Source organism: Mugil cephalus, chromosome 20, assembly GCF_022458985.1.
Source record: "Mugil cephalus isolate CIBA_MC_2020 chromosome 20, CIBA_Mcephalus_1.1, whole genome shotgun sequence".
NCBI classification, from domain to species: Eukaryota; Metazoa; Chordata; class Actinopteri; order Mugiliformes; family Mugilidae; genus Mugil; species Mugil cephalus.
In genome coordinates this window covers 4,980,698-5,008,286 of record NC_061789.1, presented here as the reverse complement: position 1 = coordinate 5,008,286, position 27,589 = coordinate 4,980,698, and the positions used below count along the sequence as shown (strand labels likewise).

The window sequence follows — 27,589 nt, the reverse complement described above, 5'->3', positions numbered from 1 at the left end:
CGCCGCCGCCGCCACAGCGACGACTCCTCCTCCTCCTGAACCCAGATGCTGATCACCTTTTAAGTCCAGTGCACACGAGCTGATCGCCCTCTTCCTACACTACATCGCTCAGCAACGTCCCATAGCTCCCTCCCATCCCACTTCTTTTTATTAAACAAGTTGAGAGATGCTGTTTTGTTTTGTTTTTTTTGTTGTTGTTTTTTTGTTTTTTTTTTAATAATAGCATGATCCACTAGCAGGACTATATCTCTCATAGCTGACTGATGCAATTTGATGTAAGTTAACACTATCATTTTGTAAGAGTATTTTATTTTTGTGTGTAATTAGTTCTAATTAAACTTGCCTTTGTCTAACAATGTAAGGCCTTGTATAAAGATGTTTCCTGTCTTTTCTTCAAGCTTCTTAGACGTACTCGTTAACAGCAAAACGTCGTGTGTTCACTGATAGATTAGGTTCAAATTTATGGCAGATGGCTTAAAGGAGGACAAAGAAAAAGGGGGAAAAATAACCACGAGGAAGGTTTTGAGTCCCATTTTTGTTTTGTAGAGAAGCATAGCTTAGAAGATAATGGACCATATTTATCTTGGATAATTCTGTTATTTTATAGTTACATATTTCTTTATTTATTTATATTTTTTAGCCCATGTGACCCACCATATAATATGTATGTTAGAAAATATAACGTATTTCTGACATACTTTAAATGGCAATATTCTGTTTTTTTTTTCTTATTTAATTTTGATTAACTTTTCTCGTTCTCAAATCTTAAAATTATCCATTTATCTAAATATTCTGGTCAGTAGGAAGAGTGACTCATACTAGTTTTAATTTTCAAATGGGCCAATTGTTTTTGTAACACTTTTTTTCGCCTCCATACAATTACTTTCTTCTGAATAATCATATTTATCCATAATTGCCATTGTAATTCATGCTAGTTTTAATTTCAAACGTACCAATTTTAGAAGAAAAAAAACATCACCAGTGATATTTATCAACACAAAAGATGTGAAGTATATTTCTTGTTGTTTTGTACATTTTAATAAGAGCCCATATTTATCTTAACTAATTATGACCACATTCAAAGATAATTTGTCTTTTATGGTGTCATGAAAAGACTATATTTACCTCCTTATACAAGTTTCTTGATCCTTAATATAATTATTTTCTTTGTCAAGCCGCATCATTCATACAGAATTTATTTGTTTTGTTACTCCGTAAAGATATTATATTTACCTAAAAAATTATAAAACAGGTGTCCGTTTTTATGTGTATTAATATGGTTCATGGCATCTTGAAAATAGATTCACTACTTCACATTTTTTTGTAGAATTTTTTATTTATTTTTTTTAATTATTATTTAAACCCCTTTGGTCCTCTATTGTCTTTCTTTTGAATAGATAACTGTTTCTATTTTGTTGTTGTTTTCTGCCGAGGTTTAATATAATATAATATAATATTATATAATATACACATACACACTACATTTACTCACACGAATCTTTAATACATTTCGAACAGTCAAAATTACTTCGAAAAAAAAAGTCAAAAATGGCGGAAAAAAAATATGTTTGGGTTGGTCCTGATTACGTCACTTACCGTAATATAGCGGAAGCACAGTGAAGGCGGATCACCAGTTTCTGTTTAGTACATATCCACCCGCCAGTCTTCGTCACTATCGTCGAAAACACTAGTCCCTGGTCCCAAAGTGAACGCTGTCTTCTCAGGTCGTCAAGTATAATAATAAACAAAAATACAAAAGAATAGTTTGAACGCAGTTACGTCATCTGCTTTATGTTTTTAGTTTTCTTGTTACGTTGTGAGGTATGAACCGTGTGGCGGATGAATACATAGGAAGAAGGGACTTCCTCTTGCCATAAAACGGGCCTCGTTTTTTACGTTACCGGCATTTCAGTATCTTCGCCGGCCGGGTTTTTCGTCTCTAAGTCTACCTTGAAACCTCGTTCTATTTATCTTTTCATTTATATACACTTGTTTACAACATGCCTGGATATGCCGACAGAGATCGCGGCAGGGACAGGGATAGAGACAGAGGGTGAGTAGTGAATTTTATTCTGGTTTTAACCGTTTTTCCGTACGCTCGTACGGTCAATAAAAATGGCCGACACGATTTAGAACCGAAGAAAAAAGCCGTTTATCTAAATATTGCGGCTAAGACTCGGATTAATCAATGTAATTTGCTCTAGTTTTGTGTTTTTAAACGTACCAAGTTGAGAAATATACGTGTTACCGGTGTTTTTTCTTGAAAAATCCTTTTATCCACATTAGGTGGGATTTCACGGAGGCCGTTGTCTTCTGGCTCAAGGCCTCGTCTGGCCTCGTGTACCGGGATAGCATTAGCATAGCTAGTTTAAATTTATCCCTCTGGAGGCCTCGTAAAAGTCAAATACAGGAAACTATTGCAGTGATATTAATATCATTCACACGAACAATAACCGCCGCTACTTTACGACCATCTCAGTGAAGCTGATTGGTTTCGTTTGTCGGCTTTTCGCCATGTGGCAACTTGAATGCGGATACAAAATGCCGGCTCCTCCATTGTTCCTCTACTGGTTGGAAAGTATATGGCAGCTATGTAATTTTCCGGAATGACGCAGTTAAAGCCGTGCTCTTAAACCGCCGTGTTTATTGCCCTCAATATGATCCGTGTACGTATGCGCCTTTGATTGCAGCTATGGCGGCGGCCCTCCTCGATTCGGTGGGAACCGCGGCGGCGGAGGAGGAGGGAAGTTCGGCAACCCCGGCGACCGACTGCGGAAGAAACACTGGAACCTGGACGAGCTGCCCAAGTTTGAGAAAAACTTTTATCAGCAGCATCCCGACGTTGCCAGGAGGTCTCCGGTATGTATGCATGCAACAGCGTTATGCAACAGTTTCCCTAAAGCGTGTCCCGCACATGTTGCTGTTATGCAAGCGCCCCGACCACTCACGCTTAATTCGCTTCATCTCTGCAGCAAGAGGTCGAACAATACAGAAGAACCAAAGTGATTACAGTGAAGGGGAGGGAATGTCCGAATCCAATCACAAAGTTTCACGAAGCCAGCTTCCCCTGTAAGTTTAAAAAAACACATCTAAAATTGTATCACAAAAGAAGTTTTTTTTCGTGGAACTTCAATAATCATTTCTCTTCCTCTCCCTCCTCCAGCTTATGTGATGGACGTGATCAACAAACAAAACTGGACTGAACCAACTCCCATCCAGGCTCAGGGCTGGCCTCTGGCTCTCAGTGGCCAGGACATGGTGGGCATCGCACAGACCGGCTCTGGCAAGACGCTTTCGGTAAGAATAAAAGTTTTTCGTCGACCTTGCGATTCGTTTAACAAGTGCAATGTAGTTCTGTACTGACTGCTGTTGTGTTTCTTCTACAGTATTTGCTGCCTGCTATCGTGCACATCAACCACCAACCTTTCTTGGAGCGTGGAGATGGTCCAATTGTAAGTAGATGGTATTTTACGACGTATAAATTACTATTAAAAATAGGCAGCAAACAACTTTTTTCTTATTTCTTAATGGTGTAATTTCGCTCCTCACAGTGTTTAGTGCTGGCGCCGACCCGTGAGCTGGCACAGCAGGTGCAACAGGTGTCCGCAGAGTACGGCAGAGCTTCTCGCCTCAAGTCGACCTGTATCTACGGAGGAGCACCAAAGGGACCTCAGATCCGTGACCTGGAAAGAGGTATTAACCGTTTTTTTTATTGAGCACTTGTGTCAAATAGTAATTTTAAGAGTTGAGACTTAATGATGTCTTTTTCTTAAGGTGTGGAGATCTGCATCGCCACCCCAGGCAGGCTCATCGACTTCCTCGAGGCAGGAAAGACGAACCTTCGCCGCTGCACTTACCTCGTGCTGGACGAGGCCGACAGAATGCTGGACATGGGCTTCGAGCCACAGATCCGGAAAATTGTCGACCAGATCAGGGTACGCCTCTTTCACGTCGTTTGAATTTCACGACCTGAACTACACGAGTTATACACGTTCTCATTTTGTACGTTATCTAATGTGTTGTAATTTTTTTGTACAGCCTGACCGACAGACTTTGATGTGGAGCGCTACTTGGCCCAAAGAGGTTCGTCAGCTGGCAGAAGACTTCCTGAAGGAGTACGTCCAGATCAATGTTGGTGCGCTGCAGCTCAGCGCCAACCACAACATCCTGCAGATAGTGGATGTTTGCAATGATGGAGAGAAGGAGAACAAGTGAGTGTCTGGTCCACAGCGGGAAAAACGAAACGCGTTCGCCTGTAGAAAATCAGAGTTTTTAAGTGTCTGAATTAATTCTTTTAGGCTCATCCGCCTGCTGGAGGAGATCATGAGCGAGAAGGAGAACAAGACCATCATCTTTGTGGAGACAAAGAGACGGTGCGATGACCTGACAAGGAGGATGAGGAGGGATGGATGGCCGGCCATGGGTATCCATGGAGATAAAAGCCAACAGGAAAGAGACTGGGTTCTCAATGGTAAATATGCACCAACCAATACATTTAAACCGCCGGATCTCGACAACATACGTCTGATTCTGATTTCTTTATCGTCTTGCAGAGTTCAAATATGGAAAAGCTCCTATTCTCATCGCTACAGACGTTGCCTCCAGAGGTCTAGGTCAGTATCCTCCCTGAACACCTCACACACTTTTTAATGTATTTCAAAAAAGAAAGTGTATTTGCTTTCTTTAACTCTTCTGCTTCTTTCTGAGTTTCTCCCCTGACCTGAAGGAGCAGTCTGTATGGCAGGGCCTTGGCATGACAAGCCCAGGTATCCAGAGGGGGAAGGAGGATTCTTGGAGGTGTCCTGACTGGCGAGGCACGGGTCTCCCAGTCGTGCAGATGTACAGAGGTGACCAGGCCCAAGTGCAGCATAGCGCGCTGGCCTGCCTAAAAGGGGGGCGAGTTGAGGGCTGGCCACAGTTCCTCCCCCACATGCCCGTCTGTTCTCTGGCAATGGTTTGGACTGCTTCACACACCCAGGCTCTAACTGTCCCAGCTCAAAGCCCAGCTACACTGTCTCCTATTGCCTTGCATGTATGTTTGGGCACCGTAATGCAAGTAATTCGAGTCACTTAGAAGGCGCTTTCTGTTGTGCAGACTCGTAAAGCATGGGTGGCGTTAATGTCGCAGTTTCCTAAACTTCTGTCTGGAGAGCAGTCTGTCCGATCGATCATGCACTTCACCTCTGTAATGACATGGCTACTGGCGCTTTTGGTGACAGTGGGACATGCTAGTTGGACACAGTTGGACAAAATCCAAGCTCGCACTCCTCCCTCGCCTGCGTTTCAAAGTCATGTCGAGACCTGCCAACGAGAGACATTATGATCAAGTGGAAAAAATCATGCCATGCTGAGAAGTGGGTGCACTGTAGACATCCTGCAAACGGGTTCAGATCTACAGTCTCGCTGCCGAGTGTGAGCTTTTAGAAAAGAGAGTGCAAGACAAGGGGGACGTTTAAGTGGTAGTTCAAGCCCACTAGGAGGCAGTAGTGCGCATAGACGCCTCTACTGTGTAGAGACACCGTGAGGGTCACTTGAGAGTTTGTTGGGCGTGTGCTGCAATGGGAATGGACTAGTGAATGCATACTCCAGAAATGGTAAGACTGCTGATCCATTCTGTCTGAGGGTGGTCTGGCAGTGGCCCTCATCAGGGGAGGGTTTTTATTTTACCTTCACTGGATTAGAAGCTAATGGAGTGTGCATCCTTTCTCTTTTCCCACCGTAGTCTCCCCACGGAGTAAAATGTTTTGTCTTTAATGCCAAGTCTTTTTGCAGCCTTGTGGGCAAACCTAGCCGCCCCGCCTCAGTACAGTACTAACTTGCCCCTTTTTTTTTTGTTTTTTGGTCTGGTTGTCGTGTTGGCACCGACGCACATCTCTTGTGTTGTCCTCCTCCTTGTTATGCCACACACCGCAACGTAATCTTACAGATGTTGAAGACGTGAAATTTGTCATCAACTTTGACTACCCCAACAACTCTGAGGACTATATCCACCGCATTGGCCGAACGGCTCGAAGCCAAAAGACGGGCACTGCCTATACCTTCTTCACTCCGAACAACATGAGGCAGGCGAGCGACCTCGTCTCTGTGCTGCGCGAGGCCAACCAGGCGATCAATCCCAAGCTCCTCCAGATGGCAGAAGACAGAGGAGGTAAATCCAATTGGTGAGATACAGAAACTGTGCTGTGACCCCGCAGCCACTCTTTTCTGCTGCTCTTTATTCTGAGAAGTGGATAGGTTTTATCACAATTCTTGGTACCTTGACATTTTCAGACTTTTTTTTTTAAAAAAACATAAATATATATATATATTTAAAAGACAATCTGGCCGTGCCGCTTTTTCTTATATTTGTCTTTTGCTCCTTTCAGGTCGTTCAAGGGGAGGCAGAGGTGGTGATTACGACCGTCGGGATAGGTATTCTGGCAGGCGCGACTTTGGTAGTTTTAGGGACAGGGATAATGGTAGAGGCTTTGACAATGGACCAAGTAAGGCCTTCGGCTCAAACTCACAAAACGGAGGCTACGGGGGAAACAACAACAACGGCAGCAGCAACGGCTTCAGCGGCGCGAGCTACAACGGTAACGGACAGTCCAGCTTCGGCGGCCAAACGGGCGCCTTCGGAGGTCAGACCAACTTCCAGGCCCAACAGTTCGCCCCCAACAAGGGCGTCACGCAGAACGGCACAACTCACCCCCAGTTCCCCTTCCCACAGGCACAGGCTCCACAGCAGCACCCTCCGCTGGGGCAGTACCCCATGCCTCCTCAGTTCTCTCAGTAAAAAAAAAAAACACACACACACACTTGAAAGAAGTAATTTATTGCTTTTTCTTTTGTCTTTTTAAGTTCTTCTACTTTTATCCAGATTATTATTATTTTTTTTTTTTGTATTTACAAAAACAGCAGGATTACTCGACAACCTTTTATCCGAACCTTTTTAAGATCTGCAGTGCAGCAGTAGAGGCGTTGCACACTTTTTTTTTTTTTTTTTTTTTTCTTATCACTATTTAATTTGTTACATTCCTCAGTAGTTAAAAGTTTTGTACTAGGTAATTACAACTGTATTGGTTTTCATGTGTATCATTGAAAGTGATGTTAAGCTCCTACCGTGGACGTGCACTGCATGATCTTTCAAAATAAACCCCACAAAATATAAAAAAAAAACTTGTCTCTTCTGTTCATTTTTAAAGAAAACACTGGTGCTGTTACCTCGACTGTCCAGCAGGTGTCAGGTTTTGCAAAACTATTCAGCCCAAGATGAGAGGAGGCTCCTGCCTTGAGCAGTAGGAAATATGGGTGAGACGTTCGAGTGTTTCCAAAACACATGTAGCAAAAAACAAACAGGATCAAACCTGTTGTGTGTTGTGTTCTTTCTTTTAAGTCTTAGTCATTGTAGTTTCTCGTCACTGCTGCCGGGATTTATAGCAACTCGTTTTCCTTGTCGGCCTCGTTTTTATTACCAACCTGATTTTAAAGTTGTTCCATTGTTAACCTTTAAGGGACAAAGGTGTTCCTCTTCATGAACGCCCTAAAAATAGTTGAGTTTTGTCTTTGTCACACAAATCTTTTAATCCATTTACGTACTAATCATGAATATGAAAAGGATGATTAATCTCAGGACTTTAACCCTTTATGATGCAGGTAGCAATTTAGGTCAAGGACCCCAAACTGGTGAGAGATAAAGTAGGAACCCCCCCTACCTACTATATGTGTCCTATATTGAAATCAGCCTATATTTATAAATATATGGGGTTGTTTGCTTTCAATATTAAGATATTTAAATAATACACAGGTTCAAAAATTCAAAAACGAGTATATCTGACATAAACATACAGATATACAGTGAGATATGTATGTAAATACATTTATCCTTTTACTAAATATGTTGGATTTGCATTGATTGGAGGGTAATTTAAAAAATATATATAAAATGTCTGATCCGCCAGAGACTTTGCGGCTTTGCAGACCCCTATTGAAGACATGTGACTTATAAAAACTGAGTATTATGGAATCTGACTTTGAAATATCAAAATTTGCTAAATGCCAAATATGATATCAAAAAGAGTAACCAATGCTTAGTTATTAAAAGAATAAATAAAAAGGAAAAGGGCATGAGGAAGTCTAAATTTTGAGGCCTTAAAAAACAAATTTAGTCGAGTCTTACATCCTTACATCCATTTATTACCGCTTCATTTGCCTTTTTTTTTTTTGTTCAATACGTTGGTGGCCTACGTTAGTTCCGTCGTGTTACATAAGGAATATAACTATTAGTCATATGCAGAAATAAAACCGTTTCCGTTCCTCGCAGCCCGCCCCCCCAGGGATATCCTGAGTTTATTGTGGGTCTTTGATTTTCTCTATTTGTGTAGGTTTTAAATTTAATCCACAACCTTACAAAGTATTAAATTTAACATGTTCAAACCTGCAGAATCAACACTTGATTTAACTCCAACATGTGTAAAAGTGTTTTTTTTTTAAAGCTTTAATCACACAGGACAGAACAGGACAGAACAGAACAAGTGGGGAAACTCTTGGAAAGCACAGTCGCATAAACTCGCGAACGTGTGACACATCGTTGATAAAGGTTGCTCAACTTTACGCGCTGGCTGTGTTACTTGGACTCAGATTTTTATATCTTCTCCTTGGACCACGTTCGCCGTCTCCGCTCGGCCGACCTGCCGCCGCTCCACCTCCTTCACTCTCACACAATCAAAGACTCAAACCTGGTCACAGGTCGACAAACTGATTACAGATTAGAGAGTGTTCTCTGCTTTCTGCTGCTGCTGCTGCTGCTGCTGCTGCTCTGGGTGCGGCCGATTTAAATTGCTTTCTACATATTTACAGAACTGTGACCTGGAAGTATGTGTGGAACGCACACTGTCAATACTACAGAGCTTAATGACTGACATGACCTTTTTTTTTTCCTATCTTTCTTCTGATATGTAACAATGGACACACCCTGCTGCTGGCAACACATTTTAAATCGCACCTAACTCTAAATTCAGTAGAAAACCATATGTTATCATGTGAAATAAAGTAAATAAAAGGTAGATTGTTGGTGATTGAGTGCAGGTGAATGATGACTGGTGTTGGACCGGCTTATCTTGGAGGCGATTGCGCAATGTGGAGTTTAAACAGGTGGGCTAGACCAGGTCAATAAGCAGCTGTGTCCACTCAGGTAAGCCAAAGGTATTTGTGCGGCTGGTTCGATCAGGCATAACATTATGACCACCCACCTTCGGCTGTGACTCAGGGAATGGACGTGGGCCTTCTGAGGGTGGTTTCATGGTAACGGGATGTTATTGGTGGGGGTCCTGTGGGTTGAGGGGAGGGGCCTCTGTGGATCATCCCACCGATACTGGATCAGTTTGGGGTCTGGTGAGGGATCTTGGAGGCCTGGTCAACACCTTGTGCTGTTCTTCATGATTTTTTGAGTTGTTGCTAAAACGTTTTCGCTGCCGCCTTCAAGGAGTGTCATTACTATTGGGTGGGGGCTGCCTGGTCTGGTCTGGTCTGGTCTGGTCTAGGTGGGTGCTACATGTCTAAGTAACATCTGCGTGAATGACAGGTCCTACAGTTTCCGAGCAGAACACTGAATTGTCACAAGATGGTTTAAATGTCACTTACTTACTCCTGGTCATAATGTTGTGGCTGGAGTCTAATATTCCCCACAGTCTGGGAAGCTTAAGTCTTTCTGTTTGCTTTCAAACAAGTTTTTCCTTCAAATTCATTGACAAAAGATGATGAAGATGTGTTCACATTTATTCCAGCTTGGTGCACTTCCTTTTTGTTGTTCCGTCCTCCCTCCCGGCTCAAATGGAAAAAGCGTGGGAGCAAATCCAAACATGTGGGCCGTCCATCCAGGAAAGACACTTTCCATGTAGAAATCAACAATTAAATCACAGATAAATGACTCTGATGAGTAACTAAACATGTTATCGTTGGCTAATAATTTGGTTTTTCTTCGTATCCTGTGATAATAATAGTTAATGTGATTACTTTGGAGTATTGGACTCTTGAAGGTTTGGAAAGTGAAGGTTTTAACTTTAATTTTTGACTTTTTACACTTTGTTCCGTCATCTTTCTTGATGAAAGGTTACGATGAAATGTTCCTCCGACCAAAACCGTCTCAAACACGACTGGTTAAAACCACCCAGACCCCTGTTAGCTATGTGTTTTAGCCTCTACGACAAAAATAAATGAAGTGTTTTTAGTGCGACAACTTAGCGCTCGACAGGTTGTTAGGTGTATCGTACGATGTCATCAATTTGCTTGTCATTTTAACCAAATTTTATATTCATTGAGCCAAATTTTTCAAAAAAGAAACCGATTTCTTCCAACTAACCAAACAGTATCTGGCAACATTAGCCACAAACCAATTGAAACCTAAGATTTATTTAAGCTTTCATAACAGTTTCATGTATTTATTTACTTGGTTAATTCTTCTATATTGCCCGTTCAGTTTGTCGTAGTTTCCCTGGCGCCTTTTTTTTTGTACCTTTGTGTTATATTTTCATGCATGCTGTTGTATACACAGAAACACAACTGTCTCATTGTTTTCTGTCCGAGAGACGTTTTAAAGAAAGGCAACTAAACCAGTCCAGTTGCCTTTTTTTGGATTAGCACGACCTAGATAGCTGAGAACGCTTCGCAGACGCATTGTTTTCTTAAGTATACTTGTCCGAATAAAGCTTAAGAAGAAAAATTTTTTATTTAAAAAAAAATTTGTAGCTCGGTGTGGCGCCTCCGGTCGCCCTTGGCGTTGCCCGGTTTCAACTAAGTCCTTGCTAATTGTAACAATGGTCAGAAAAGGTGCAGCGTAAGCGGAGCACGCCGGACGGTTAGCAACCGGTGAGTCACTAAGCTACACCTTTAATTATGCATAACTTTAATCACTGACTTCATTTATGGTCTCGTTAGATGAAGACACTAAAACTCGTTGCGGTTGTTACGTATTCGCTCGGAGGACTGTGGATATTGAACCAGCCTCTAGTGGACATTTGAGGAACTGCAGCAGTTTTTTTTAGCTTCATTTTTGTTTTTAAAACGTGATGAAACTCCTCTTCACTGTTACTTCTTTCTCCATTTGATTAATTGCACGGCTTTTAACAAAAGAAAAGCAGACAAAGATCAAGGCCAGGTGTGATAACCCTGAGGCCACTTTTCAGTTGCCTTTCTTGTCCCTCCACTCTCTTTCTCTGAGCTGTCAGTTCCTTTTAACTTATTATCCCTCCTCCTCCTCCTCCTCCTCCACCTCCTCCTCAGCCCGTCCCTCTCCCCGACAGGTATGTGGGCGCTGGTTCTCCGCCGGGTGTGCGTCAAACACACCCACCGCAAGCATGAGACGCAGCGTCACACCGAAGCCATCTCCAACTCTCCAACCGATGCGTAAAGAGGTCGCATTGTTCGCCTCGGCTGCAGCTCCCTCCTCTCCGCCTTCCTATTCTTTCTGCATACCTGACTTCGGCCCCAACACAAACACATACACTCCTAGCCGAGATTATGCGCATGCAACTGCACAGTTTCAGCCTTTTGGCAGGAGGTGACGTTTGCATTCCTGGCGTTAGACCTTGACTCCTGCAGGGTAATTTCACAGGGCGTGTGTCTGATAACCACGGAGAGATACCATCCTTCACCACTCTGAGTGAAACACAGACACGGTTAATAACACACACACACATGCACGTATTTACTCTTTTCCCAGTTTTAAATTAAAGTTTTCTTCTTCGGATCCTTTCTGCTTTTCATACAATCATTTAAAAAAAAAAAAAGATCCAGATTTTTAAGCTTTTAAACCAAACAATGAGTGAGTGGTAACGATGGTCTCAGTCATAAGGGCCTGAGCGACTCGTTTAACTACATTCCTCCTCGTAGAAAGTGCTTTAATAATGTCCTGCTGCATCTTTTGTTGCCTGAAGCAAGGGCCTTGTACACTGTTAAAAAAAAAAAAAAAAAAAAAATCAAAACGCAACAAAAAAAAATAGAAAAATAAAACAAGAAAAAGAATATATTACTTAATATGCAAATATCTGCCAATAGAAGAGGAAAATTTGGCTTGAAACACTTTTTTAGCCTCAAGTAAATCTCAAAGTGAGTGTTTTTATACAAAATAATAACATTTTTTTATTGATATAAGGAAAATATGTATCAGTGCAACAGTTTAGTCCATATTAATAGATCAGATTATATTTGCTTAATATAATATTAGGATGTGAAAGGGATCTGGATGCGTTTTATTTTTTTAATGCACCTTTAAGATACTGCTGGTTCTGATTTTAAGCTTTTAACTCAATAACTTTAACTCTGGGAACAAAACACTTAAAACGAGTCAAATGCTCCGACGCAGAAACTTAAAAAGAGGAATTATTATCTTAGTTGCGTGATTCAAAATGTACAGAAATATCACGATGTTGTTTCTGGTTTAAGAAGAGAAAAAAAAACATTTCTTAGAAGTCTCCAGAATAAATGGCTGGAAGCAAAAAAAAAAAAAAAAACCTCCCGGAGAGTGTGAAGCGGGGACTGTGACCGGGAGGAGGAGGAGGAGGAGGAGGAGGAGGCGGCGGCGGCGGCGGCGTGGAACAGGTCCGCCCGGTCTGCTCCTCCTGACGACACACCTGTCCTCCCCGGGGAGGAGCTGAGACAGGTGGACGCTCCTTAACGCTCGAAGGGGAGTCTCTCCGCAGCAAGAGGGAGCGAGACGAGAAGGGAGTCGAGAAAAGGGGAAGAGTGGAGCTGGAGAAGAGACACACTTGGACTCAGGTTACTCCGGCGCACAGACTCCCTCAGAGATGTCGAAGACGAGCCCTGTGAAGATAAGCAAGTGAGTCCACGCTTCCCTCTCTCTCTCGCTTTCTCTTTTTCCCTCTGGTGTTTCTGGGTTTTTTTTTTTGTGGGTCAGGTTTCCCCACTCTTATGTCACCTCTCTTGTCTTCCCTCACGTTGTTTCCTCCCTTACGTTTGTATTTGCCCAGACAATACACAATAAAAAATGCACCATCAAAGGCCGTGGAGGCAGTGGAGGCCCTGTCAGTCATTCTCTAAAAGGAGAAAGAACGGCGTTATTTGCTCTCATGACTTTTTTTTTTATCTATCACCTCACCTGACTCCTCGACTCAACCGCAATAGTTTGATGTGTATCTTTACCTAAGGGGTGTATCGTGGCTCTAAGTCCATTTTAATACGCCAGCGCATGGGAGTTTCTGAATTCCGCTGCTGCAAAAGAGAAAGTTTGTTTGTTTGTGGTGGAGTCGGCCCGTGCAGCCCAACTCTCAGGGTCACTGCTTTAAGTCGAGGGGGGGCAGGGGGGGCCCGAGTCACCGTGGAACACTTAGGGCCCCTTCTCGGGTGAGGCGTGGCCCTGAAACCAAAGACTTGAGACTGTCACCTGCGGGAGAATGAGGAGGGAGTGGCGGGGCAGGGCCTCTGTTTGAGGAGCTGCACGCTCCAGCTGAGGCAGCGGTGAATGGGCTCAGATACATGTTGGAGCTTTTTTTAAGCAGAGGTGGTAAAAGCTGAGGTTAAAAAAAAATGCTAAATTGTTTTTGTGCCACTTACGGTTGAGATGACCCACTTCTCTCGTCCACTTCGTTAATCCCCGTGTTCATCCTGCACATGACAAATAAGCCTGAATCTGAGAAAATGAAGATGTTCTTTAAGGATCTTATCATTCATATCATCTCTAGATTATTATCACTTCTCCTGTTGTATGAGATATATTTGTTTTGGATTCTAGTGCATTAGTTTATATGGAATATTCTGTACATTTTTGCTGATACTGTTTTATTTTACTAGATTTAACCTATATTTTATTTTACTAGATTTTTACCTTTATTTTATTTTATTTTATTTTGCTAGATTTTTTAACCTTTATTTATATTTTATTTTATTTTGCTACATTGTATCTGTATTTTTTTAACCTTTATTTTGGTTTTTATTTTAGAATTATTTTAGATTTTTATCTTTATTTTATTTTACAGAATTTGTATCAATATTTTTATTTTATTTTACTAGATTTTTACCGACCTTGATTTTTTCTTTTTTTACTTGTGGTTCTCAGGAGTTTTTTTTTTTTATTTATTTTAATGTGCAACTAAGCTACTATGAACAAGCAATTTCCCTTGTGGGTGAATAAATTCTGTCTTAATCCAAGGGATTGGCCTTCTGATTTAATTTCAAACCCAGTTTCCATTATTTCCTGAGAATAAATATCCTAAAAATCCAAGAATTCTCATTTAATTCAAAGATTTAAATTAAAAAAAGAAGAAAAAAAAACATCTGATAAGAGCAGAAAGGTGTGACTTTAGGAATGTCGCACACAAACCACATTCCTGACTCCTTCAGACAGAGGAAGGAGAGGGGGACACTCCTCTCTGTCCCGTGGTGTGTCCCCCGCGTCCTCGCCCGGGTGTGTCTGGGTGAATAGTTGACATTCATGTGAGGAACTGCGACGCGTCAACAAAGGAATCTTTTTTTTTTAAGTCTTTTATCTGTTTTGCACGTGCGCCGTTAAATTTAACATCTATTTGCTCTTGTGTGAAAATTAATGAATGGATATAAATAAACTCACTTTAGTATCACTCCAGACATTGTCAACCTGTGCACTTCTACTTCACTTTAATCAGGAAATATTTTACCTTTAACTCCACTACAATCATTTGACAACACACAAAAAAAACATCTAGCAACCTCCCATTACTTTCCCCTAGAAGCTACTTAAATGAAAGTTACATAGGAATGCGTGCTGTTATGTTGTTTATTTTATGGTGGAGTCAAAATTAGCTTCCTCATGTCTTTAACCAGTTAGGGTTAAAGAAACACCTCCATGCTCTGGATTCTGCAGACGTTCTGCGTTAGTTTGGAGGATTTTCACCGTCATCTTTCTCTGTTTCTAACCCAGGGCTCAGGCCACGGACCTGGCTGTGCTGATTCCTCGCATGCAGAGCAATGCGGACCGAGTGGAGAAGAACATCCTGCGCTCGGAGCAGCTGCTGAAGCTGGTAAGAAGTCTGCAAACGTTCGCTCTCTGCTCAACACCTGCTAATAAAACAAAAAGGTTTCAACCTCACAACGTAACCTTGTGCAGGACGTGGAGCGAGAGAAAAACAACGAGGCCTTGGTCCACCAGAAGGAGAATGCGGATAATCTGGCGGAGGCCGAGAGCCTCCTGAAGCACCTGTTCATGGACGTGGACAAAGCCAAGAAGCTGCAGCACCCTCAGGCCACGGAGATCGAGAAAGAGTGAGTTTTTTTTTTTTTTTTTTTTGTCTGAGTTGTCACACGCTAATTACAACACAAACGCCAACGCCTGGAACCTGATCCGTCACATACCAGTCGGCTTTTCCACATTGTCCTTTGCAGCTTCAAGAGCTCTAAGAGAAACCTTCTTGTTTTTTTATTGTCAGTGTGAAAAATCTGCACGACCGCTGGGCGAGGGACTGCACCACCTACAGGGATCTGTACGACCAGGTGCAAGACTTGGACCTGAGGCAGAAGATCGACTGGGGTCCCGTGCTGGACAAAAACCTGGTTCGTTGACGCTTCCGTTTAAGCAGCTAACCAGCCAGATCGCGCGGCTGCTTATTGCGTAACGTTGTGTTTTGCAGAAACAGTTACAATCTCAGGCCTATGGGCCCAAGCTGTCGGATGTAGAGAAGCAGATCGCAGAACATAACATCCTGCACCAGAAGATCGAGGCCTACAGCGCCCAGCTGCAGCCAAGCACCACCGCCTCAAAAGTAACAGCACGAAGCAGCTCACGTATACAGTAATATAATGTCATGCAGGACGCATTTGTTGACATCTACACTTTATCTGCTTGCAGGAGCAGTACGCTGCACTCAAAGAGAAATATGCTGAACTTTTCGTAGGTTCTTTTGTTTTTTTTTTTTCTGTGTGGTCATTTGATTTGTGCTGTCGTGACCTACATGTGGCTTCTTTCTGCAGGAGACGTCCGAGCGCAGGCGCGTCCAACTGGCCTCGCTGTACGACTACATGCAGAGCTGCAGCAAAGAGCTGATCTACCTGTCCGGCCAACAGGAGAGGCTCCTCCAGAGAGACTGGAGTGATCGCATGGTCGATCCATCGGGCATCCGCATGGAGTACGAGGTGAGGGACCGCGCCCCAGTTTATTAACCCTTTAACATTCCTCTGAATCATTCCTCTGAATCACATATGGGACAGCAGTATCTTTACGAACCAATCAGAGCTCGGTACACAAGTTGTGTTTGAGTAAATGCTGCATGCAGTGTGTAACTTTCTTCTGATTTCAATGGTAAAACATACTTCGATCACTCAAGAACAAAACCACTTAGATTGATTCTGACTTTTGTGATGGAAACTTCAGAGTCTTGTCTTTCAAAAGAGACCAAGACCATGAATGAGCTCCAAAATGTTCATGAACAGCATTCAATTTACTTTTGGTTCTAAATAGGAGTCGATTTTTGACGTATATTTCCTACGTTTGTCTAAAGAAATTCAAAACCAATGGACTGCTGGCTCATGAGCACGAGATCAACAAGCTGCTCGATGAAGGAGAAGAACTCATGGACAAGGATCATCCGGGCACACCAACGATTAAAGTGAGCATCAGTCAGGAATCACCTATGTCTATAATAAAGCCAGAGTCTGAGCTCACGTTGAACCGATCTGTTGTTTCCGCCAGGCGCACAAAGACATGGTGCAGGCCGAGTGGCAAGCCTTCCTCAACTTGTGTCTGGCACAGGAGGTGCACCTGGACAACATTGACATCTACAAGAAGGTAAGGGCGGCTTCACGCTGCGACCGGCTGAGATGTCCAGATGTTTTCAGGCAGCTCATTAACTAGAAGTGGCTGTTGGTTGCAGTTCCAGCTGGACGCAGAGACGCTGGCAGAGTCGCTGCAGAGACTCCGCTCGAATCTGGACCCCGAGACTTTGTCCAACATGAGTAACCCTGAGATCCTGCTGGCTCTGGAGGTACAGCGCTGATATCTGATGGCTTCATTTAGCTAAAGAGTACATTAAGAGACTAAACAACAGACACTTGAATCCATCCTCAAAAATGATCGTGCGGTTTAATTCTGATGTCGTTGAAACATTAAAACTGACAAGGAGGAGGATTTAGTGGAAGATCTGTTATAGTAGAATACATTTGTTGTCACTAGTGTACCTAATGATTTGGCAAGTGAGTGACCATTAAATTATTTATAGATATTTTCCTCCACAATCTTCTGTAAGATATCTTTGGATCTTTGGAACATTTACTGAAACCAGAAGTTTAGAGGGAAAACGTGGGGAAGTGGAAGTATAACACGCACCTCAGAATTGTACTTAAGTACATTACTCGAGTAAATATACTTAATGACTTTTGACCATGTGTTTCCCCAGAAATAAAGGTGCTGACGACTATTTAACCCTCAGGCAACCTTAGGGACATTTTGGGCAAATTGGGCAAAATGGGCAAAAAATGGGCAAAATGTTCCTCTTCATTTGGTTGTGTTAGTGCATATGGCACAACAGGTTGTGTTACAAACCGTTGGGATTTCTCCACAGTGAAGTGCAGTAAGCATAGTTAAAAATATCTCTACTGAAAGCTTCTTTTATTATCCTTCATTTTAAAGTAACTAAAAGTGTTAAATAAATTAAACATGTTGAAGTTAGAAGTATAAGTAGCAGAAAACTGTGCACGCACCTCAAACTGTATTTAAGTACATAACTTGAGTAAATATACTTAATGATCACTAGAATAAAATATCTAAAAAACACCAAACTTTAAAATTAAATCCATTTATAGTTATGACATTTAAAGGTCTGTTTTCTTCTCTTTGGCGACACCTAAGGCAATACGTGGTAATTGCAGGTTTATTTATCATGTGACACATCAGTTCACGTTTGTGAATTCAATGTTTAATCATGTCAGTTAAACATTAGCTCCACCTGCAGTCTAATTGTCCGAGTGGTGGATCACACATTTTGGTGCGAATGTAGAAGTTTGAAGAATGAAGAAGTTTTGTATAATTTCATCTCCGAGAGAATCAGTCACTTCTTCTACCATATTTGACGACAGTGAGAGACGGAGATTGGGAAAAATCTGCTCGGCTTTTAATTAGTGACGAGTAAAACCCGGAAAATGAGCCGAAACAAACAAAGAAATTAAAAGCCGCTCTGTGGGAAGTGACCTGTTCAGTTGTGCACATTTAAATATTTAGATTCTTGAGCACCTGTGTTGACTTAAAGTGTTTGTTTAGAATTTGTCATGGTGAAGGTTTATCTGAAAATGTTTTGCTGACTCAAACTTGGAAACAGGCGTTTAATCTTTACCCCAAGTGGGCGTGTATAAATCCAGATACACTCTTTTGCCAAAACATTAGGTACACTAGTGAATGGATGCAATTTAATATCAAAGATCCCGCATTACTGCTCCTCCTTCATGACTGTTCTGTTCACATAGCTGAGCCATTTTAACCAGTTCTCTTCAAAAAATGTCAGTTTGGTTCCTTAGTTTGACTGTAATTCTCTCCATAACATATATATTATATCAATCCACTCTTTCTTAAAGGGATATGCCACCCGTATGTGAAATTCAGTCACTCACAGTATTATAAATGAGAATAAGCATTTTTAAACTGGTCCTAGGCATTGTCCTAATCTGAAAGCTCAACTGTTAGCTTTAGCTTAGCATAGGCACTGTAATGTGGTGTTGCCATTAGCCAGTCGTTTGCGAAAGTGATAAATAAACTCAAGAATTTTCCTAATTACTTCTTGTGACCTGTACATTCACATCGAGTACAAATGTCAATGCAGTTAACACGAAGGCAGATATAGATTTGGGACTATATTCCGACAAATCACCACTGGCAGGCACAAAGACAGCACCTGAAAACCCCCAACTTCCATCAACCCGCCGGCATGACTGGTTTTCAGGTGCTGCTAGTCCCAATTCTATATCTGCCCTAGGCCGGATTAGGACAATGCCTGGACCATTTTAAAAAACGCTTTTTCTCACTTATCCAACTCTGGGGAATACGGTGGGTGACTAAATTTCATCTCTATAGGGGTGGCTTATCCCTTCAGGCCATTTTCTGGTCAGAGCCTTTTTACACCCAATTAATAACAATCTCAAAAGATATTTGTCCCGACTTAATAGCCTCCATGAACCCAAGAATCTTTTTCCAAAATGGGGCAACAGAGAAACTGCTTCAAGAATTTTGTAGATAGATAGAATGCATTTGTTTTTTTAACTAGTGTACCTAATGAACTGCCAAGTTTAACTAAAGTACTCCTTGGTGCAAACCTCCAAATATCAGTTTGCAGACTGACGTTGCTTCAAAGATCTGTTCTACTTCTGCCAATCAGTTAGTGAGATGCAACGGTTTTGATGAGTCTTATTCAATGCCCTCATCCAGGCAGATGAACCAGCAGTGAAGAGGAACGAGCAGCGCCTGCAGGCCCTCAAGGATCTCAGCTACAAAGTCGTGCCCCTGAAGCTACGTCGAACCAAGCCCTCCCAACCCACCACGGTGGTGGCCCTGTGCGACTGGGCAGACGAAGAGGTAACAACAACGTCATCCACGGCTCATAACAGGCGCCGCCTCTCATAAGTACAATGAATTTAGGAACGTTTTGTCTGTTTCAGGACTTTGTGACTCGAGGTGAGACGCTAATCCTAAAGTCCAACACGGACAATGACAACTGGGAGGTCCAGAACAGCAGTGGGAAGACATCAACCCTCCCTGGGGTTTGTTTCACAATCCCGCCTCCTGATGAAGAGGCCAAGGAGACAGTCAGGAGGTTGGCCAAATAAAGCCTAAACCGTGACCTATGATTCCCCCTGTGATGAATTTTAAGCAAACATAAATATATGTGTGTGTGTGTGTTCAGCCTTGACAGAGAGCTGACAGCCCTGAAGAGCCATCGATCTGACTTGATGGCCTCCCTGAAGAGCCCCGTCACGGAGGTGGTTCGCCCTCAGAAGGCAGGTGAGAAGAAACGCTTTCTTTTTCCAGATTGACCAAAAAAAAAAAGTCTTGAATATTCAGAGCTTTTCCAGCGTTTCATTGCAACTCTCTTCTCTTTCTTCAGCTGCTGTTCAGAGTGCACCAGAGGACCCCAAAGCTTCACAGCTCGTCAGTGACATAGACAAGGTCAACGCAGCTCTGGAGAAGAATGAGAAAGAAATCCTGAGCAGACTGAGGGCGCCGCTGGACAACTGCACCCCCACACAAGACCTGGCGAACAGGCTTCAAGAGCATGAGGTGAACCTGGACTTTTGATAAAATAACAGTAAAATAATTGAATTGGGAACCCTCTAAATGTTGTTTTTGCCCTCCAGAAATCTGCCCTGGCTGTAAGGAAGCTGGAGTCGGAGCAGGCCGCCATTCAGAGGGAGATGGATCCTATTCTGGCCAAAAAGCCTCTGGGGCCCAACGCCTCTATGCTGCCGCCTAAACTAAGCTCAGCCAGCAACAAGATCAATGACCTCAACACGCTCCTTGATCTCTATAACAAGAAGTAAGAAAGCATTTAAAGTAAAACTAATTTCTGACACATTGTTTTTGAAATGAACACTGAATGTGAGACTTCTTCTGCCCAAACCAAAATCACATCATTGGTCCTGCAGATCATTGCTAGAGCATAATCAGTTCCCAAGAGAGAAACTCCAGACAGACTTTTCAGAACAAAAGTCTGGCTTCCACACTAGTGTTTATTTGTGCCAAAAACATCAGTCTGAGTAGAACTTTTTAACCTCCTGAGATCCAAGTATTTGTTTGGAATGAATCTTTCTTTTTTTTCTTTATTTCTTTAAGATAAGATTAACATCACCGTAACCCTAGGACCCAAGACGTATGAAAAAATAAGCATCATCTTTGAACCGGATGTAGTTTTTGAAAAAAAAAAAAAAAATGTGGGTCTCTGTATGTGGACACAGGGATTATTTCATTGTATATTAAAATTTAAGTCATCAATGTATACAAAACTATAAAACTATTTATTTTAATGCAAAAGCAAAATTGGAAACGATGAAATCTCAACGTCCTTAATCGTGTACTTGTGAATTTGTTAAATTTGCATGTCATATCAAACTACAAAAATCTCCGCTACCAGTACATGGCAGACAAAAGTGTCTCCCCATGAGGATGATAGGTCTAAATGAAGCAGAATAAGCTGCAACAAACCTAAAATGTAATGTCCCTGTATGAGGACGCCGGGTCTCAAGAGGTTAAAATGCGGTGAGCTGTAAGATTCAGTTAAACTAAGATTAAGAGTAGTTTCTTTTCCCAACTTTATTGACAACTTCACCATAAGGGGATGATCAAGATGGCGTCATCTTTCCAACGTTGCTGTCCACACTGATTCCAGCTTCATTTATCTTTGGTTTAATTCCATACTTTTGTAGCCTTTCAGACACGTTATCAGGGACATAATATCTCAGAAACGGAGATATTTGGAATTCCTGTAAGTCTGGAAAAAACAATCACTTTGAAGAAATGCTGAATTGATTAGCTTTTGGGTGGTGTTCAAGCTCACTCTGACATCTCAAATATATATACCCAAAAAGTCAACAGTCAACTTATCTGTCACTTTTATTATTTTATTAAATGAATCTGGGCAGGAATAGATAAAAATCACATCTTGACTACTTTGGAGTAGGCTGAAACTCCAGTGGCTTGACTCTAATTCTGGTTAAAGATGCATTTTGTGATTTAACTCCTTGGTTTCTGTCCTTTCCCCCAGAGCGTCTGCCTCCATCTTCCTAGAGAAGCAGATTCAGAAGGTAGACGGGATTGTCTCTGGATTTGAAGATCAGCTGGCTAAAGATGGCGCCATTCTCGATCAACCTCACGCTCTTCTGAATCGCAACCAGAATCTGCAGGTGTCGTGTTAAAAGACATTAAAAACTAAGAAGAGAATATGACACGTCAGAATTCATTTTTTAATGTCCTTCTTTCTTTCTTTTTTTTTTGTCCAGTTAATGCGAAAGGAAGTTGCTTCAAAGAAAGAGGAGGTGAATAAATTAGGTAAAGACTTGGACCTCACAAAGCAAGCGTGCAGATCCCTGCAGAAAGGTTTCAATGAATACTGTCCCGACATCCGCCGGCAAGAGAACGAGGTGAAAAACCTGAAGAACCGTTACGCAAATGTTGATCATCAGCTCCAGGAGAGGTGAGGAGGAAAAAAATCTAGCTAAAAAAAAATCTATGATCATCTGTAGTTTGTGAACTCATGTATATGCGTGTACATTTTGCTTTAGGGCCGGTCTCTTAAAGGAAGCGACCAATAAAAATCAAGACTTCCAGAATGCGGTTCAGTCGTTGGATTTTTTCTTGATCAATTTGCCGGATAACACGATCAAACCTACTGATGATGTGAAGCAGATGACAGCCAAGCAGAATTCTCAGAAAGTGAGTAGAAGTGTTTATTTATCTACGGCTTCAGTACAATTCAAGTCTGATGAAATGCAGTTTTTATAATGATTTTTTTGTCCCTTGTTTAGAAAGTGGTGGAGGACATCAAGAAGAAGTCAGGTGATTTGGACCGAGTCAAGGATCTTTCCCGTGACCTGCAGGGCATATTAAATGTGAGTTTGGACTATATATCTACAACTAGGGATGTCCAGATGAAGTTTTGTTTGCCTCTCTGATCAGTTACTGATCTTTTAATGCTGAATATCGACCAGTCTGAGTCCTACAATAATTTAATCCCTAAATAAATAAATAATTTCATTTCCTTTCAGGAGTATGAGATTAAGTCAGACACTTACCGTGGCACTCTGATTGATGAAGACGACAACGACGACGAGGATGATGATGATGATGAACCAGTTACAAAGAAACGTCAAACGTCAACTCTGGCTCAGGGCGTGCAGAGATCGGTATGGTTTCAGACAGTTTAACCAAGACGACTTAGGAATCATTTTTTAAAAAAGTAAAAAGTGTAATTTGTTCTTCTTCTTCTTCTACTGCAGGAAAGAGATCTGCTGAAGCTTTTCGCTGAAGTGTCCGCAGAGAACAATCAGCTACTAAATCAGCTGGGGACGGCAAAGAACATCAGAACGACGAGGGTATGACATTATATAATTTTCACACTTTATGCTTAATCATCCATTATCCATATTCATCTTCTCTGAACTTCTTGTTTCTCTGTTTGTGTGCAGAATGAAGATAAAGCCAGTCAGGTTGTTGTCAGCCAGCAACTGCAACTACAGAGTCAGAAGAACCTGCAGGAAACTGATAGTCTGAAAAAAGAATTAAGTGAGGAGGCTGCCAGGCGCTCACATGCTGAAAAAGACCTGGAAACCTACCGAAAGCGATTTTTGTCTCTGAAAAACAGGAGAGGAGTGGAAAGGTTGGAGGAGAAGGAGGTGGTGCACTATTACCGCGACCCCAAATTGGAAGTGGAGCTACAGTCTCTGAGAAATCGAATCCAGGATGAAGGACTGAAAAGGTCAAGTACCCATTCAGAGATAGAAATGATCAATGAGAAGATTATCAAACTGGAATCAGAGCTTACCAAAGTCGAACCCAAACTAGTGACCAAGATATTCACAGAGTACGAGAGAGACCCTCAGCTCGATAAAGAGGCAGCTAAGATGAGAGATGAGATACAGAGGATTCGGCTGGAGCTCCAAACAAGAGACAGCGAGGCGGTTCACGTGAAAACTGAGCTCACCGTCCTGGCTCAGCAGAAGCCGAAAATCAGGGAGACGGTTGTTAAGAAGGAAGTGGTGAGGCTCGAGAAAGACCCGGAGATGCTGAAAGCCGTTCTCATGTTGCAAAATGAAATTGCGGAAGAGGAATATCAGTTCAAATCCCTCAACGATGATGTTTTCAGTATGAGGAGCCAAATAAACAGCCTAGAGAGGGTCATCCCCGCCATCCAACCCAAGATTGTCACCAAGGTGGTGAAACAAATTAAGCAAGATCCAGAGCTAGTAGAAGAGTCAAGGAAGATACGAATGGCCTTGGAAGAAGAAAAGGATGAGAATGTTATCCTGCTGAAGGACCTGACCACCTTGCAGCTCCGTTACGGTGAAGTGGAGAAGCTCCGTCCAAAGGTGGAGGTCAAGGAGATCATCAACGAGATTTACAGAGTCGATCCTGAGACGGAAGTTGAAGCGGTTCGACTGAGAAAAGAGCTTCAGGACTTAGGCAGAAACCGAACAGACACGGAGAAAGAAATCGACACTCTGTTAACAACCTTGACTACCCTGCGGGGGCAGAAGCCCAAAGTTGAGTACAAGGAGGTGACCCAGGAGGTGATCAAAGAGGAGAAGAGCCCTGAGGTCATCAGGGAATTACAAAGGCTGAACAACCAAGTCGCCCGTCTGCAAGTCAACTATGACACAACCTTAGAGCTGCTGATTCACCTGCGTAAAGAAAGAGATGAGTTGAAAGCTGAAAAATCCAAAGTGGAGACGAAGTTAGTGAATAAAGAAGTAATCAAATATGAGAATGACCCTCTGCTGGAGAAGGAGGCCGACAGACTTCGAAGGAACGTGAGAGAGGAAATACAGCAACGCCGCAGTGTGGAGGAAATCCTCTTTGACCTCCAGAACCAATTCATTGTCCTTGAGAGGCAAAAGCCAGAGGAGAAAGTCGTCATGCAGGAGGTGGTTCGTCTTCAGAAGGATCCCAAGCAGATGCTGGAGCATGAAAAACTAAACAAGACTCTGGACGATGAGATGAAAGCACGCAGAAAGCTGGAATTAGAGGTCAGGCAACTCAGAGCTTTGATTCAAGAAAAAGAGCTTACCTTGGCTCAGATGGATGATCGCCAGAAGAAGATCCTGGTTGAGTCGGAGCTCAGGCAGATTAAGTCACGCATCCTCGAGCTGGAGAACACCCCGCCACCAGTTGAGGAAAAAATCATAATCGAGGAGGTGCTGAAAGTGGAGAAGGACCCTAAGCTGGAAAAACTCACTGATGATTTACGCATCAACTTGGAGTCTGAGAGCGCCAACATCAGTCGTCTGGATAGAGAGATTCGCAACCTAAGGGTCAAGTTGGAAATTTTGCAAAAGGAAAAATCGCTTGAGAAAGTTGTTTACAGAGAAGTCGTTCGTGTAGAGAAAGACCCAGCAGTGGAGGCTGAAAGGGAACATCTCAGAGAGCTCGTTTCAAAGGAGAGAAACCTCAGACGGGACCAAGAAGATGACTTGCAGAACATCAGCATTAAAATACACCACTTGCAGACGTCTAAATCTGCGACCTTTCAGGAGGAGACTTCTCTCATGTCCAACAGAGATGCTATTCAAAATGAGAAGGAGGATCTTCTCAAAGAACTCAAAGCACTTGAGTCTCAAAGGCAGACCATCAGCATAACCTTCCAGCAACAGTCCAAGCTGTTGAGTGAGAGGAACCAGATAGCACGACAGAGGAGCCTCAAGACATCCACTGAATTGCAGCGGCTGGAGAAACAGATCCTGAACGAGAAGGACAAGATACACCAGAGAGAAACACTAATAGCTGAGCTGCAGAGCAGCATCAAGAAAGAAGACCATGCTGAAACTCACACCAGAGAGACAAATCTTTCTACTAAGATCACCATCCTCGATCCGGAAACAGGAAAAGACTTGTCTCCCTACGACGCCTACTTGCAAGGACTAATCGATCGAAACCAGTACATCAAACTGTCAGAGCTCGAGTGCGACTGGGAGGAAATCACTTCGACTGGTCCCGATGGGGATATGACGATTTTGCAGGATCGCAAGAGTGGGAAGCAGTACTCCGTGAAGGACGCACTGAGAGATGGACGCTTGACTGAGTACGACATTAGTCGCTACAGGGAAGGAAAACTGACCATCTCTGAGTTTGCCTTGCTTGTTGTAGGTGAGGTACAAAAACCATACCTTCCTCCAGTCGCCCCAAGATCCCCCACCAAAACCAGCCATACCTCTCTGAACTCCATGCCTTCATCCCTGAGATCCTCCTACTCCAGCCTGAACTCCAAACATAGTGGCAGCTTAGACAACCTCAGCCATTCAGGAGGTGAAGAGTATTTCCCAATCTCAGGGATGTTCGACACCACCACTGAGAGCCGCATGTCCGTGAGAAGCGCCCTCACCCGCAAACTCATTGACGTCAACACAGCTCTGCTGCTTCTCGAGGCCCAAGCAGCCACCGGTGGAATTGTTGATCTGGGGAAAAAGGATAAACTCTCCGTCCACAAGGCAGCGGAACGAGGTCTGATCGACACAACCCACATGTACAAGCTCCTGAACGCCCAGAAGGCCTTCACCGGCGTCGAGGACCCTGTAACCAAAGCCCGTCTTGCAGTCGGACAGGCGGCGCAGAAAGGTTATATTCCCCAAGAAAATGCCATGAGATACATGGAGGTGCAGTACCTCACTGGTGGGTTGGTGGATCCAACCAAAGCAGGCCGCCTCACCGTTCAAGAAGCTGTCGCCACCAAGCTGATTGACAGCACAACAGCGAGCAAGCTGCAAGACCAGTCTTCCCACTCGAAGGATCTGGTGGACCCCATCACTAAAGAGAAGCTGTCATACAAACAGGCGATGAAGCGGTGTAAGAAAGACGCCAGCACCGGGCTCCTGTTGCTTCCTGTCACCTCCACTGATGCTACAAATGCTCCTTCATACTCAAACTATCGGTTTAGCTCTTCTAACAACAGCCTAGATTCACTTTAAGATGTACCACAGATTTTTTTGCTTACGGCCATTGGTGCTAAAGGGTGTATTTATCACTAATTTGTGAAATCAGTATGTCTATATGCATTCATTCTGAAAAGTCTGGAAATATTATAGTTTTTGGTGGAACTGTACATGTGAATCATCTGATTTTTCAGTACTGTTTCAGGGAACTTTGTGTTGTTTTTGTTGGTGTCATGTTCATAATTTCCTATTAAACTCCACAACATACACATTCATTTATCTGTTTTGTTATTTAAAATATTAACAACTGCATGATTGTAGTGAGGGCATGTAAACTTAACCAATGCTTTTCATAAACCAGGCAAGGTTAGAGTCGTGTCTGCTGTTCGGGGCACCACTTTAATGACCAGATTAATGTGATGCTGCAGCGTTGGATTTATGGCGCATTTCCAGTAAACGTCTCGCTTCCAGCTCCTCGTGTACTGTAACTATGACGCGTCTCTAGTGGTAAAATAGCTTTAGTTGAAGCTTGTAAACCCCGGTGAGTCATATGCTTGGAAATGATGGATTAAGGATACAGATTAAATGTGACTCATGTACAACCATGTGTCGTGTCAAGGTTAATAAGGTCAACCTCTACGGGAATGTGCAGACAACTAAAACATCAGGACTTTGATCCACTGGCTTATATGTATCATCTTTTTTCTTTTTTAATCAGCAAATGAGCGACGTCGTAATTGATTTGGTGCTCCTGCGCCTTGACTGTAAACAGACCTCTAAAGTCTCCAGGAAAGGTTCGAATGTTCTTCTTCTTGTTCCTATCAGAGGCAACGTGACGCCACGTTTAACAGTAAATGGTGTAGATGCTGGAATATGTGGCCTCTGTGCTGGGATGTCTGCCTGCCAGATTACCCGATGGCTGAAAGGACTTTGTGGGATTACTGCACATGAGCCTGTCTGGAGGCCAAAGTGGCCCCACTCTGTGTCCAGAGGAGGGTTGAAGGATGTG

The 27,589-nt window shown here is 42.7% G+C and overlaps 2 protein-coding genes across 3 annotated transcripts; both read left to right on the top strand.

Moving 5' to 3' along the window:
- Positions 1-1,885: 1,885 nt before the first annotated feature.
- Positions 1,886-7,158, top strand: ddx5 (DEAD (Asp-Glu-Ala-Asp) box helicase 5). Of its 2 annotated transcripts, none has more exons than XM_047571201.1 (12): positions 1,886-2,053; positions 2,691-2,859; positions 2,973-3,069; positions 3,164-3,297; positions 3,387-3,452; positions 3,552-3,693; positions 3,775-3,935; positions 4,039-4,211; positions 4,299-4,471; positions 4,554-4,613; positions 5,927-6,148; positions 6,366-7,158. In XM_047571201.1, exons 1-12 carry the CDS (start codon positions 2,001-2,003, stop codon positions 6,773-6,775), a joined length of 1,860 nt encoding a protein of 619 aa, XP_047427157.1. In that variant the 5' UTR covers positions 1,886-2,000; the 3' UTR covers positions 6,776-7,158. The 2 variants fall into 2 exon arrangements, with proteins under 2 accessions (XP_047427157.1, XP_047427158.1); XM_047571202.1 differs by having other exon boundaries at positions 5,927-6,161; positions 6,366-6,430.
- Positions 7,159-12,561: 5,403 nt separating this feature from the next.
- LOC124997798 (envoplakin-like) lies at positions 12,562-26,855 on the top strand. Its single transcript, XM_047571795.1, has 22 exons — positions 12,562-12,814; positions 14,891-14,990; positions 15,077-15,231; positions 15,396-15,519; positions 15,597-15,728; positions 15,815-15,856; positions 15,937-16,098; positions 16,464-16,571; positions 16,655-16,750; positions 16,836-16,946; positions 19,376-19,522; positions 19,606-19,760; positions 19,851-19,948; positions 20,052-20,224; positions 20,302-20,480; positions 21,705-21,843; positions 21,940-22,133; positions 22,222-22,372; positions 22,465-22,548; positions 22,705-22,842; positions 22,936-23,031; positions 23,125-26,855. Exons 1-22 carry the CDS (start codon positions 12,783-12,785, stop codon positions 26,614-26,616), a joined length of 6,108 nt encoding a protein of 2,035 aa, XP_047427751.1. The 5' UTR covers positions 12,562-12,782; the 3' UTR covers positions 26,617-26,855.
- The last annotated feature ends 734 nt before the right edge of the window (positions 26,856-27,589 follow it).